The 14,296-nt window shown below is 38.5% G+C and overlaps 1 protein-coding gene across 1 annotated transcript in view; it reads left to right on the forward strand.

The window, feature by feature from the left end:
* The first annotated feature begins 4,549 nt into the window (after window positions 1-4,549).
* SGCA (sarcoglycan alpha) overlaps window positions 4,550-14,296 on the forward strand; it is a 28,922-nt gene continuing 19,175 nt past the window's right edge. Inside the window, exons 1-3 of the mRNA XM_087713629.1 lie at window positions 4,550-4,596; window positions 10,135-10,269; window positions 12,441-12,598. Coding sequence (XP_087569755.1) covers window positions 4,557-4,596; window positions 10,135-10,269; window positions 12,441-12,598 — 333 coding nt within the window. The 5' untranslated portion in view covers window positions 4,550-4,556. The remainder of the gene's footprint in view (window positions 4,597-10,134; window positions 10,270-12,440; window positions 12,599-14,296) is intronic.

Genomic DNA, 14,296 nt, shown 5'->3' on the forward strand with positions numbered 1-14,296 from the left:
CCATAAACACAAAGTTTTTGCTGTGACCCAGCGTAACAGGTATAGCCCCCTTGCTGACCCTAATGGGGACACTAAAGAGACAGGTCAAGGTAGTTGTGATAATGATGACTCAAATAAGCAGGGGATCATGGTCCAAAATGAAGAACTTACTTCAGAAAGGCAAAATGGGGAACCAGGTATCATACATCAGTCGCACAAGAAGAGCAAGGTATGCAAAAAGAGAAGTCACCTTCTGGTTGGTGATTCATTCATAAGGGATGTAAATTTAGGAAAGGATATGGAGATTTTAAAAGAGGTCAGGTGTCTGCCAGGTGCTACTGCCAGCAGAGACAAGAGGCGTATTCTTAAGATAGTCAAGAATGCAAGTAAGGACTGTGATGTTGATGCTATTATACATCTTGGCACAAATGATGTACTTTCTGTGAAGAATGATTTCCAGAGCTTGGGGTATGAACTTAGTAGTATAGGTTGTAGGCTTATCTTTTCAGAGGTTTTACCAGTATATAAGGAACAAAAAGGGAAGGGCCAGTGTGTAGCAGAGTTTAATGTGTGGCTAAGGGAGTGGTGTAAAAGGGAAGGCTTTGGTTTTATTAGTCATGATGTCTTCAGCTGGTCCAATGAAAAACTGTACAAAAGAGATGGTTTGCACACATCCAAGAAAGGGACTGAGTTACTTGGCATTAAATTCACAGATTTTCTGGATAAACATTTAAACTGAATAGCGGGGACAGAGAATTAATTGATACAGAACATTTCTGTCCTCAGCAATCTAAAATTCATAGGGTTATCAGTGAATGTAACACAGATGTTTGTGCGGGTAAGATTATCACTCCCGCTGTCAAGCAAAACCAAGCATTTAATAGTGAGTGCAATACCATGTGCATGAATCATACAGGTGGCAAGAAAATAGGGGCAGTCAGGCATAACACAGGTTATGTAGACAGTAAACACAGGGTCAATCAAAAGGGACTCAAGTATCTATACACCAATGCACAGAATATGAGGAATAAACAGGGCAAATTAAAAGTTCAAGAAAAAGAGGGCAGATATGATATTGTTGCCATTACAGAAACTTGGTGGGATATAGCTAGAAGGATTAAAATTATTTAAAAGAAATAGACCAAATAAAAGAGGAGGTGGAGTTGCACTATATATACGAAATAATTACCTCTCTACAGAAATAGAGCACAACAATGATGAGAACTATCTTGAATGCATTTGGGTCAATATTAAAGGTTTGGGGGGAAATGACATTGCCATTCGTCTATACTACAGGCCACCCAACCAAGCAGAGGAAGTAGATGAACTTTTTGCTAGTCAGCTAACTAAGGTATGTAGGAAGGACACCACAATAGTAGTGGGGGATTTTAATTACCCTGACATCAACTGGGAAACAAACTCTGCACCAAGTGGAAGATCCAACAGGTTCCTAACAAACCTAGCAGACAACTTTGTTTCCCAAAAAGTAGAGAAGGAACAAGGGGATCGGCCACATTGGACTTAATTCCCACTAACAGAGAGGAAATGATAGAAGGTGTTGAAGCCACAGGGACCCTGGGGGCAAGTGACCATGCAATATTGAAATTCAACATTATGCAAACGCAAGTAGTAGAACAAAGTGAAACTAGAGTCTTAGACTTTTAAGAAAGCTAATTTTAATAAACTTAGAGAGAGCTTGGGAAAAATTCCATGGATGAGAATCCTCAAGGGGAAAACAACTCAAGAAGCTTGGGAAATTTTGAAAAATGAGATTACAAAAGCCCAGTCTAGCACAATACCAATGAAGAATAAAAATAACAGCTCACAAAGAAAACCAGCATGTCTGCATAAAGAACTCTCTGACAAATTGAAAGACAAAAAAGATAAGTATAAAAAGTGGAAAGGGGGGGGGGGACACATAACTAAGGCAGAATATCAGCAAATAGCCCGAGCATGTAAAGATGAAGTGAGGAAAGCTAAGCCTCACAATGAAGAAAGGCTTGCCACAAAAGTAAAAAATAACAAAAAAAGCTTCTTCCAACATGTTAAAAACAAGAAAAAACTTGAGGAAACAATTGGTCCATTGCTGGGAGAAAGTGGCAAGAAGGTGACAAGCAACAGGGAGAAAGCAGAACTATTTAACTCATGTTTTGCATCTGTCTTTACACAAAGGGATACAAGAGTCCAACCTATCAAAAACAGCACTACAAAAATCAGATTAGGAACACAAGTTGAAATAGGGAAGAAAATGGTAAGTGAGCTCCTGTTTACCCTAGAGGAGTTCAAATCACCAGGACCGGATGGATTACACCCCAGGGTTCTGAAGGAACTGGCAGATGAGATCTCAGAACCACTGAACTATATTTTTCAGAGATCCTGGAGCACCAGGGAACTGCCAGAGAAGCAAAGAAAGTAATAGCCAAAAGCCAACATGGGTTTGTCAAAAACAGATCATGCCAGATTAATCTTATTGCATTCTTTGATAATGTGACAAAATTAGTGGACCAGAGGAATGCCGTTGATATAGTTTACTTGGACTTGAGTAAGGCATTTGGGTTAGACAGCATCACCACCAGATGGATTTGTAACTGGCTGACCAACTGCACTCAATGTGTAGTCCTCAATGGAACTGCATCTACATGGAGGGAAGTATGCAGTGGAGTACCCCAAGGCTCTGTTTTGGGCCCAGTACTCTTCAACATCTTCATCAATGATTTGGATGAGGGAATAAATGGGAACTCATCAAATTTGCAGATGACACCAAGCTGGCAGGAATAGTCAACACTCCAGAAGACAAGCTTAAGATACAGAAGGATCTTGACAAACTTGAACATTGGGCACTATCTAATAAAATGAAATTCAATGGTGAAAAGAGTAAGGTTCTACATTTAGGCAACAAAAACAAAATGCACAGGTACAGTATAGGTGGTACCTTGCTCAACAGTAGTAACTGTGAAAGGGATCTTGGAGTCCTAGTGGACAACCATTTAAATATGAGCCAGCAGTTAGCAACAGTTCTAGGCTGCATAAACAGAGGGATAGAATCAAGATCACGTGAAGTGTTAATACCATTTTATAATGCCTTGGTAAGGCCACACTTGGAATGCTGCATTCAGTTTTGGTCATCATGATATAGAAAAGATGTGGAGACTCTAGAAAGAGTGCAGAGAAGAGCAACGAAGATGATTAGGGGACTGGAGACTAAAACATATGAAGAACGGTTGCAGGAACTGGATATGTCTACTTTAATAGAAAGAAGGAAGGACTATGGGAGACATGATAGCAGTGTTCCAATATCTCAGGGGTTGCCACAAAGAAGAGGGAGTCAAACTATTTTCCAAGGCACCTGAAGATAGAACAAGAAGCAATGAGTGGAAACTAATCAAGGAGAGAAGCAACTTAGAACTGAGGATACATTTCCTGACAGTTAGAACAATTAATCAGTGGAACAGTTTGTCTCTGGAAGTTGTGAATGCCCCAACACTGGAAGTCTTTAAGAAGATGTTGGATAGCCATTTGTCTCAAATGGTATAGGATTTCCTGCCTAGGCAGGGGGTTGGACTAGAAGACCTCCAAGGTCCCTTCCAACTCTGCTATTGTATTGTATTGTATGTCCAGGATGTGAGGGGTCCATAGTTATTTTCACAGCCCTCTTTTGACTCATACAGTATACAGGTCCTCAATGGAAGGCAGGTTGGTAGCAACTATTTTTCCTACAGTTCTAAATATCCATTGAAGTCTGTGTCTGTCTTGTTTGGTTGCAGAGCTAAACAAGACAGTTATAGAGATGACAGTCTCAATAATTCCTCCGTAGAACTGAATCAGCAGCTCCTTGGGCAATCTGAGCTTTCTGAGTTGGTGCACAAAGAACATTATTTGCTGTGCTTTTTTGACAACGTTTTTGATGTTAGGTGTCCACTTTAGGTCTTGAGATATGATAGAACCTAGAAACTTGAAGGTCTCTAGTGTTGATACTATCTTGTCTTGTATTTTAAGAGGTGATAGTATAGGAGGGTTTCTCCCAAAATTAGTTCCCTATGTTATTAATATTATTCTCAGAGATTTTGCCTAGTCTTCTTTTTCCCCACCCCCACCCCCAGAAATAATACTATTTGGTTACATTGTATAATATTATTTGGTTATTGAATTTCCCATTTTCTGGGTTTGAGGTTTTGAATTACTTTACATAGCATAGTAAGCCCCCCTACTCCACCCTACACCTCTCCCAACATTGATGAACATAACCACATTTAGCACCTTGTTAGACGTCCTAACATAATATGTATGTCATCTGAATGCTGCACTGCTTCTCTGTATTATCTTACCTACACTATTGAAATGCAAGCACATTTTGGAGTGAAGGACAAATTTATGCTTAACCATTTGACTAGCTGCTTCTCTTCGGAGTATCTATTCCTGGAATAGGTTGATGCTGCCTCCTTGTGGCAGTTATGGGGCCTAAAACATGCCCCCCAGTTGGTATACATTATCGTAACCTTTGTTGGCGACAATACACATACACTGCCTCCCCCATTTCCACACCAACCTGCCCCTGTCAATCATCTTCCACTTGCAAGATGGCAGGACAGTGCTTAACTGGGAGCTGTTTCCTCGCAGGCAAGTTTGTTCCGAGTTTTCTTCTGTTTATGGGAGTATAGAAATGTGCAGCACCCTGGGTGTGCTTGTGCGTTCCCTGTACGGCTCAACTCTGTCCTTCTGTGTGAAGGTGCAGCTTTGAACAGGGGCTGTTTATAAGGCTTCAAGAAGCCATAAGGAAAGATTGTAGAAGGAAGCTACCATGAAAGTTGTTTCAAACTTGCTGAATACCACTTGAGAAAATTCACATATGAATTTTCTTGTCTTTTGTACCTTCCCAATTTCTCAGGAATTGTATACATTGTCAAAATTTCACGGAGATCATGTTTTATCTGCTTTCTCACGGCCTCTATCAGGCACCTTCTAATTTTAGTGAGCTGCAGTTCCTTTTGTGGTTTGGAGCAGAGATGGTTGGTTCCCTGTTTGCTGAAGAAAATAGAGGAACAAAGCATGAGTGGTGGCATTTATTAGGGGCCCAAAATCCAATGGGTGTAATGTGCTTTTGAGTTATATAGAGCTCTGGTCAAAATAGGAAAAAAGATATTTCAATAAGATATGGAGCCAAAATTCAGGAAAATATCTTTGCTAGGAAAAAAGAAATAGAAACAAGGGTTTATTTTTTATTTTTTTAAAAAAAAGCAGGACCCATTATTTCTGGATGTTTTATTTTTAGCAATGAATAGGAGATCTGAACTTGATCCAAGTATTTATTTATTTGTTTGCCTAGGTTTAATTATTTGTTTGTTTAGGTTTAGACGCCACTGCATTCCAAGCGACTCTGCACGGCTCATACTAAAAATAAATGGCAATGAAATGGAAAGAAAATAACTTAAAACTGGTGTAAAGAAAATAAAACACCATTTCTTTCTATATCTTTTTTCTATTTTTTTCTCTCTTCCACTTTTACATTTTCTTTAATTTTTTAAATTTTCTTTTTTATTGCTTTACTTATTGTATTGCATTAGTTTTTTATCTTCTTTTATAACACTTTCATAAAATTATTAAAAAGAGTGAGAAAAAAAGTAAAGATGTCCCTGTGAATTTTACTCCTTTAGTTGTTACTGACTATATGGGGCAGTTTTCATCTCGGTTTCAAGGCCATTAAGCCAGCGCTGTCTGAAGACATTTCCACGGTCAAGTGGCCAACATGACATCATGCTGTTACCTTCCCACCAAAGTGGTACCCATTTATGTACTTGCACTTGAATGCTTCCGAAACTGTTAGTTTGGCAGAAGCTGGAGCAAGGATGGGTGCTCACCTGAACATGTGATGCTCGGGTTTTGAATCTGGACTATCAGCTTTCTAGCCAATAAGCCCAGCATCTTAACCACTGAGCTACCGCAGAGAGGGAGAAAGAGGGGGAAGGGATGGGAACAACCAACAACTCATCTGCAGGACCAGGAAAAAGACACAGGTTGCTGTGACAAAGAAGACAACTTCCATGGTCCCACAAAATGACTTTTTGATTTAAAAAGTCCTGGAGTACATCCACTTTGCCTGATCTTACTGGGCAGTCAGAGGTAATTGGTCCCTCAATAATGATGCAGTGTGTATATGCGCATGTGTGTTTGTAGTTAAGTTCTTCCCTGCCCTGTTTCATTACATTGAATTTCCCTACTTCACCACTACACCAAACTGGGGGTCTTTTCTATCATAATAAAATGGGGAAAATAAATGCATGACATCTTTAAAGACCAACAGATTTATTTTACTTTAAATTGTCTTCATATTTTTAGGATTCGTACCTAAATGTGTGAATATTCTTGTCTGTCTATGCATCATCCAAATCAATCTATTACAGATTGAAGATTCATTGAAAGTTGTGGGATATATTTTATAGTACTGGCGCAGTATGAGTTGATAGATATTTTTTTCAACTTCCCAATTTACAATAGATCTGAGAAAGAGTCACCATCTCAAAAGTCACCTAACTGGCTTAAAGGAAGTCTATGCTTAAAGGTAGTCTAACTCTCCCCTATCCAGCACCTGAACCACTACATCGCATTGGTTCCCACACAGATGCCTACGTGTACACACACACACACACACACACACACACACACACACACACACACACACATACAGTGCCAAACTTATTTAAAAGTAGGTTCCATACATCACAAAATTAAATCTTTATGTGTCCTTAGCTCTCAGTAAGAAAAGAACTGATTTATTAAAATCCTACATTGCTTGCACTAACAATGAAGAGTGATTCCTCCTCCTTCCCCTGGATAATTTCCCTTTCATTAGAACCAAGAGGAGAGGAATTTGACATTTTTGATTCTCTGTACATTTCCTGCCCAGTCAGGAAGAATAGGGACTGGGACAGTTTTGAATCCAGCAGAGTCAAATTTCTGATTTGGCTATAATACACTTCCTGATCTATTCTCCTCCTTCTGACATTCTCCTTATTCTGATAGCATCGCATGAGATCAATATGGATCTCTATTAATGAATGAGAATGAAGAAATTATAAAGAATTGAAGGAATTCTGCTGGGAAGATTCAAAGAAGAAGAAATAATATTTTCATCTGTCCTCTTGGGGGCGCCAGGGGCTTTATTGGTGTACACAAGATATTCAGAGAATGGGAAAGGAAACTTCTTACTCAATAGGCGTTTAAGATTTCTGTATCAGGAACTTCTTGAATCTTGCGGATGTGAGAAAATAATATATTCTAAGGTAAAAAGATCTAATCCTGTCTGGAAATAAATCAAGCAGTGGTAAGAAAAGTCTGAAACATTAACATTGTTTAAATATCACAACAATCACAAGAAAATTGAAGCTAGAGAGCAGATAGAACATCAAACATCAAAAGCACATAAAGTAAAAAAGAGAGAGAAATTCAGTTTGGTTGGACTTCTGCACATATAGAAGTTGGGTTTCAATCAGTGGTGGGATTCAGCCGGTTCGAGTGAGTTCGGCCGAACCAGTTCTTGAATTGCTAGCTGCCTCTGCCCCTTTCTGCCCAGCCCCTTCCAGCAGTCCCCCCCCCCCATGCCCTGTTTTGGCTCCCAGGTAAGTGCAGGAAGGCCTATTAGGCCCAAAAAGGGGTGCGGGGAGGAGTGTGATGCAGTCCCCTGCAGCCCGTTTTTGCTCCCAGGAGCCTACAGGGAGGCCTGCTATAGGCCCAAAATGGCCCGTTTTTGCAGGAGGCCAAGTTTTACCTGCCACACACCCCTAGCCACGCCCACCATGGCTACATCCACCTAGCCACTCATTAGGGCAGAGAACCGGTTGTTAAATTATTGGAATCCCACCACTGGTTTCAATATATAAACTCTATCTTATTTACACAAAAGCTATGTCTATTGGACTTTGAAGAAGCAGGATGGAAAAGATATTGACTCCTTTGAACTTCGAAGATTACTGAGAATTCGGTAGACAGCTGTAAAACCAAACAAATAGATCATCAAATAAATCAAAGTTCAAGGAATGTTATAATTTATCTAAATTTAGTTTAATAAAAGGGGAGTTAAAGTACAAGAGGGAGGTAGGATGCTATAGTTAGCTAGCTTATGTTAGTGTATGATTGTTAAATGTTTATACCCTGTATTTTGCTCTGGGAAGTTGGGGGGAGGGAGGGTTGGAGGGTGGAAAGTGAAGCGGAAGGGGAAATATTTCTAAAATTTATCAAAACTTTTCAATAATAAAAATAAATCAAAGTTCTCACTCAAGGGACAAATTACCAAATTAAAATTATTATACTTCTGACACATTATGCAATGACCTAGCTCTGTGGAGAAGATTATAATACAGGGAAAGGTGGAAGGAAGGTGAAGAAGAGGGCAGCCAGCAGCAAATTGAATAAAGTCAATGGTGATGGGGGCTCCATTGGAAGCCCTGAAAAGCCAAGTTAGGAGCAGATAATCAATAGAAATATTTATATTCTGTTCAGTACCAAGATTTCTCATCCACTCCAAAACAAATCGGAATCACAATTAAAGAAGCCAACCCAAAATGCACATGAAGACCTATGACAAGATTGGGAAGCTTCCCCATTCCTTCTGAAACAGTATTAAATGCAGATTTAACCTGTACCAGTGTTTCTCAGTCTGGGTAAGGTTAAGATGTGTAGACTTCAATTCTCAGAATTCCTTTAAAAGGAAACAGGTGTAAATATCTCTGTGTACTAATATTACAAATCTTCACCTCAATTTCTCTGAATAAATATTTATCAAATTTTATTACAACCAGAGTCCAAAATCCTGTCAGACCCAGAAAAATATACCTAATTCAACAGAAAAAGTAGCAGGTTTTGATACTACACCTTAATACTGGAAAAATCAAATTCATTCCTTACATGGTATGAATAACTCTGTTTAAATGGGGCAGAGTATCCTCCCCTGAATGTGACAATGGGACTGTCCAGCACACACTGCTTCACATAGTAACTAGCTGGTATCTTACAAGGAGGAAAAAGAGACTTTCTCCAATTAAGAAATACCACAACTGGAAAAATGCCCTAGATATTAACATAAAGAACATTTTTTTATTTACACGAACTAACAAATTTTAAAATATAGTTTATAACAATATACGACTTCTTGAATTTCTTATGCCTTACAAATTGGTCACACAACTCCACTGTATATATATCATATTATTATGGGTTCCTTCTGTATATCCTTACTATTGCTACTATTGCATATATTTCATGTTATATGCTAAATAAATAAATAAATAAGTGCAAAATCTCATTTAAAGTTTGCATTTCCAATCCTGCTTACATTATGATAATATTTTATAGTGTGATTTTGTAACTGTAATTATCCAAAAAGTTAAATCGATGAGAAAACCAACTAATGGAGCCTATAAATAACCTACAGAAATCTATTAACTAAAAAAAAAAAAAAAAATCACGAGAAGAACATCATCATTACGATGAAAATGGCTTAATGCAATTTAAAAGGAATTAAACCCAAGGAAATTTTATGTATTATCTGTGTTTAAAGCACATTCTGTGTTACAGTTTAATCTATTTCCAGGCCACATGATTTCAAATTATTGTTTCATTTTTAGCCGGAGTACAAATGTGCAGTTTTTCCAGATATGCAAAAATCTTGCTTCAGCTGGATATACAGATAGTCCTTTTCATTTAGCGACTGTTTGAAGTTAAAATGACATTGAAAAAAGTAAGACTATTTTTCACACAACCTTTGCAGCATCTCCATGGTCAGGTGATCAAAATTCATATGCTTGGCAGCTGACTCATATTTATGACGGTTGGCAATATTCCAGGGTCATGTCATCACTTTTTGTGACTTTCTGACAAGCAAAGTCAATGGGGAAGCCAGATTCACTTAACAGTCATGTTACTAAATTAACAGCTGCAGTGATTCATTTAACAATTATGCCAAGAAAGGTCATAAATTCACTTAACGACTGTCTCGCTTACCAATGGAAATTTTGGGCTCAGCTGTAGTTATAAGTTGAGGGCTGTAAGTTTTGCTGAAGCTCAGTCTACTGAAAGTAAGGAGCCCAAGAGATAAAATAAATATTGTATTTGTACCAAAAGAGATTTTATTTCTAAACTGCTACTTTCTCTACTTGCTCCTAGGGGTTATTTTCATTGGGGGTTTGGCAGCCAGTCTTCCTATTCTCAATCTCCATGCAGTGGTTGGAGTGATTTTCATCCATGAGCTGGACAGAGAGGACTTTAAGGATACTTTCCCCTTCTCCATGGAGGACAATGGTAAGCAATTCAAACATGCTCTTTTTGTTTTGTTTGCCCTTTTGTGAGTTTTGCTATAATAATTTATCATTATTATTGTTGCTATCATTCATGCACATGAATGCACACATCTTCTGTCATCTGCCTATTTACCCACCTATCTACCTCTTTCTCTCTCACTCCCATGCATACACACAAGTAAAAGTAATCTTCTATATTGCCTTCCCGCCTGCCTGCCTGCAAGATAAGAGCATCAGTCGCTACCCAGCTGTTCCTAATGTGATCAAATTACAAAGCTGGTTGCAATGGGACAGAACTTTTATACTGCCGTCCGAACTGAGCCATTCTCATTGTTTCTAAGGTCTTATTTTTCCTGGAGCTCAAACCAAAAAAGTGTAACTTTTGAGAGATCAGAAACTAATTTTTTTTCTCAAATTTATTTTTTCTTTTATTATAGGTTGCTAATAATTATATATTATCAAGGTAAAAGTGGTATTTATACTATATTAACTAGAAATTGTTAACATTATGACTTAGATAATAAGGAAACAATTACATCAGTATTAAATATAGTTTTTGAAATGTTAATGAATGTAAGGTTGCTTGAGTTGTACATTTAATATAATTCAATTTCTTAATCTTAGATTGATAACAGAATGAAGTAATTTTGGGATGTCTGATGGGTTTTAAAAGTAGAATGAGAATAGTTTGCCTACTATACTGTTTAAAAAATAACTCTGAAAAACCAACCTACTAAGCAGCCATTTTGCTGCCAGATTTTAGCAGTAGAATCTCAGTTACAATGAGATGCAGAGGGTCTGCATGATTTAAAGCAGTGTTTCTGAAACTTGGCAACTTTAAGCTGTGTGGACTTTAACATCCAGAATTCTCAGTATACTTTCTAGGGAATTCTCAAGGTTAAAGTCAACTTAAAGTCAACAACTTAAAAGTTGCAAAATCTGGAAAAAAACCCCACTAATTTAGAGCTCTATTGTAAGAAGCAGGAGAATACTTTGTGTCACTAGATTAATGCAAAATAAAAGAATGTTTTGATAAAATTTCCAAAAATTAGTAGCCTGTTGAAAATGTAATGTCTTCTGTTTTCTGCCAGTCATTCTAGTGGGGAAAAAATCCCATGACTGATAATAGAATGGGGAAAGCATTCTACTAATGTTGCCTTAATAATTCTAGTCCTATTCTTGATTCTATATTTATAGAATTTTTTATTGACTAAGTGTGATTGAACACACAAGGAATTTGTCTTCGGTGCATAACCACTCAGTGTACATAAAAATACATTCATCGAACTGGGCCGAACCAGGAGGATTTCACCCCTGGGTATCTGATTTTGCCTAGCTTCACCTGCTGCTCCCTGTTTGTTATGAAGCTTATGGTTTACAAGTGTGGTCAGGTACAGCTAGCTGATTTAGTTTAGTTAGAAGAATATCTGGAATGATGGTATTGAATGCTGAGGTGAAATCTATAAAGGACATTGCATAGGTCTTGGGAGATTCAAGATGTTGTAGGATGTATTGCAGAGCCATATTAACAGCAGCATCTGTGCAGGGGGGCTAACAGTGGGTCCATGATGGTTTTCAGGTGGGCCAGCACTAACCTTTCAAAGATATTCTTAACTACAGATGTTAGAGCAACTGGTCTGAAATCATTCAGTTCCTTGATGAAAGGTTTGTTTGGCACTGGGAGGATAGTAGAGCATTTGAAGCAAGAAAGAACATAGCAAATCTCTAGTGATTTATTAAAGATGCAGGTGATAATGGGGGCCAGGACAAGCTTTTAAGCAAGAAGGAGTTGTCTGGGCCTGGTTTCCTGGCTTTTGGCTGTAAAATAGACCTTGCACATCATTTTCTGTAATCTCCAGAGATGGGGGGCGCAATGGAATGGGGTCAGTTGTAGAAGACTGGGCTATTGTTAGTGTGTCTGGGATGGGGATTGTGGAGATATAAAAAAAACAATTATGTAGTTAGTAGTTAATGGAGTCTGCTGCTAGTACCATAATATTAGCCTTTTAAAGAAAATTCTGCCCATTTTAAATTAAAATTGTTTAGGTGAAAAAACAAATCTTCATTTTGTACAAGTATTGTATCATTTGAGTTTGGAACTTCACAATAGCATCTTCTTTATTGTGGGAGAGAAAACCACATTTAACTTAGACTGCATTTAAAATATTTCAGAAGAAACTCCGTTTGACCCTCCCATCACTTTCCATGCTAATCTTCTGCATCACCCTGATCTGCCTCGCTGGATACGCTACATTCAACGTACTCCTTTTGACACAGGATACCTTTATGGATCTCCCACAGAAAAGGACATCGGCAAACAGACAATTGAGGTTTCGTGTGTCTGCTTTTCAGAATGTTATATTTGTTTGCCTGCATCTCAAGTGAAGCTTTCTCAACATTGCATTTTATTACCTTTTATAGCAGGAGCTTAAAAACTTTATAACTGCATTCTGTGAAAGGTTTTGGGGGCCATAATCCAGTTTAGCTTAAGCTTCAGCAGATGTATTTAGTTGAATGTATCTGGGCCTGGAAGCTCAATGAAGCTGCGGCTGGGCACCACTAGGACAGAAATCTGCTTCATAGGACTGAGAAAGAGCGATTGACTCAATAGAATAGAATAGAATAGAATTCTTTGGTACATAAGCTCTCAGTGTACATAAAAGAAAAGATACATTCGTTACGAATCATAAGGTACAATAAATGATAGTCACAGGATACAAATAAGCAAGCAAATGATACTAGGAAACAGTCAATATAAATTGTAAGGAAACAAGCAACAAAGTTACAGTCATACAGTCATAAGTGAACGATGAGAAGATTAATAGTAATAATAATGCAGACTTAGTAAATAGTTTGACAGTGTTGAGGGAATTATTCATTTAGCAGAGTGATGGTGTTCAGGAAAAAACTCTTCTTGTGCCTAGTTGTCTTGGTGCGCAGTGCTCTGTAGAGTCCTTTTGAGGGTAGGAGGTGAAACAATTTCTGTCCAGAATGTGACGGGTCTGTAAATATTTTCACAGCCCTCTTTTTGACTTATGAAGTTTACAGGTCCTCAAAGGAAGGCAGGATGGTAGTTGTTTGATTGGGTAAAGGAGGCACAGTAGGCTTCAGTAAACAACAGGGTCCGCCGGAACAGAGGACCTTGGTGGAAACCGTGACCCGTCAAAAGCGCGGACGGCAAAAGCGCGATCGACAAAATCGCGCCTTTGACGTCATCACAGCGCGACGAAAAAGATCGAAAAATTCAAATAAAAATTAATAAAAATTAAATTAAAGCAAGCCGATTCACATAAAGGTAAGGGTTAGGAAACCGTGACCCGTCAAAAGCGCGGACGGCAAAAGCGCGATCGACAAAATCGCGCCTTTGACGTCATCACAGCGCGACGAAAAAGATCGAAAAATTCAAATAAAAATTAATAAAAATTAAATTAAAGCAAGCCGATTCACATAAAGGTAAGGGTTAGGGTTAGGGTTAGGGTTAGGGTAAGGGTAAGGGTTAGGGTTAGCTTTAGAGCGTTAGCGTTAGCGTTAGGGTTAGGATAAGGGTTAGCGTTACGTTTTTCGTTACTTTAACGGTTAGGTTTAGGGTTAGGTTTAGGGTTAGGTTAAGAGTTAGGGTTAGGGTTAGGTTTAGGGTTAGGTTTGGGGGGGTTAGGGGAAGGTTTTAGCTTTATTTTTACATTTTTTCGATCTTTTTCGTCGCGCTGTGATGACGTCACAGCGCGCTTTTGTCGAGCGCGATTTTGTCCTACGCGCTTTTGTGGTGGAACCGGTGGAAACATCTTGCAGTCTGTCAGCAGGGGGCGGGCGGATATCTAACAGTAGTAACTGTTTTTTTTTGCAGTTCTAATTATCCTCTGAAGTCTGTGTCTGTCTTGTTGGGTTGCAGAACCAAACCAGACAAGATCTTCCATCTGGCTTCATGCATAGTATGCATAGCTTCCTATTTTCTAGCCAGATGCCTTGACCACTCCATCAAATGGTCTCTCAACCATCAGTTATAATACAGGAATATTTCGGTATAATGG

Source organism: Thamnophis sirtalis, unplaced genomic scaffold (assembly GCF_051295495.1).
Source record: "Thamnophis sirtalis isolate CommonGarterSnake01/CBP01778 unplaced genomic scaffold, rThaSir2_p1.2 scaffold_4, whole genome shotgun sequence".
NCBI lineage: Eukaryota > Metazoa > Chordata > Lepidosauria > Squamata > Natricidae > Thamnophis > Thamnophis sirtalis.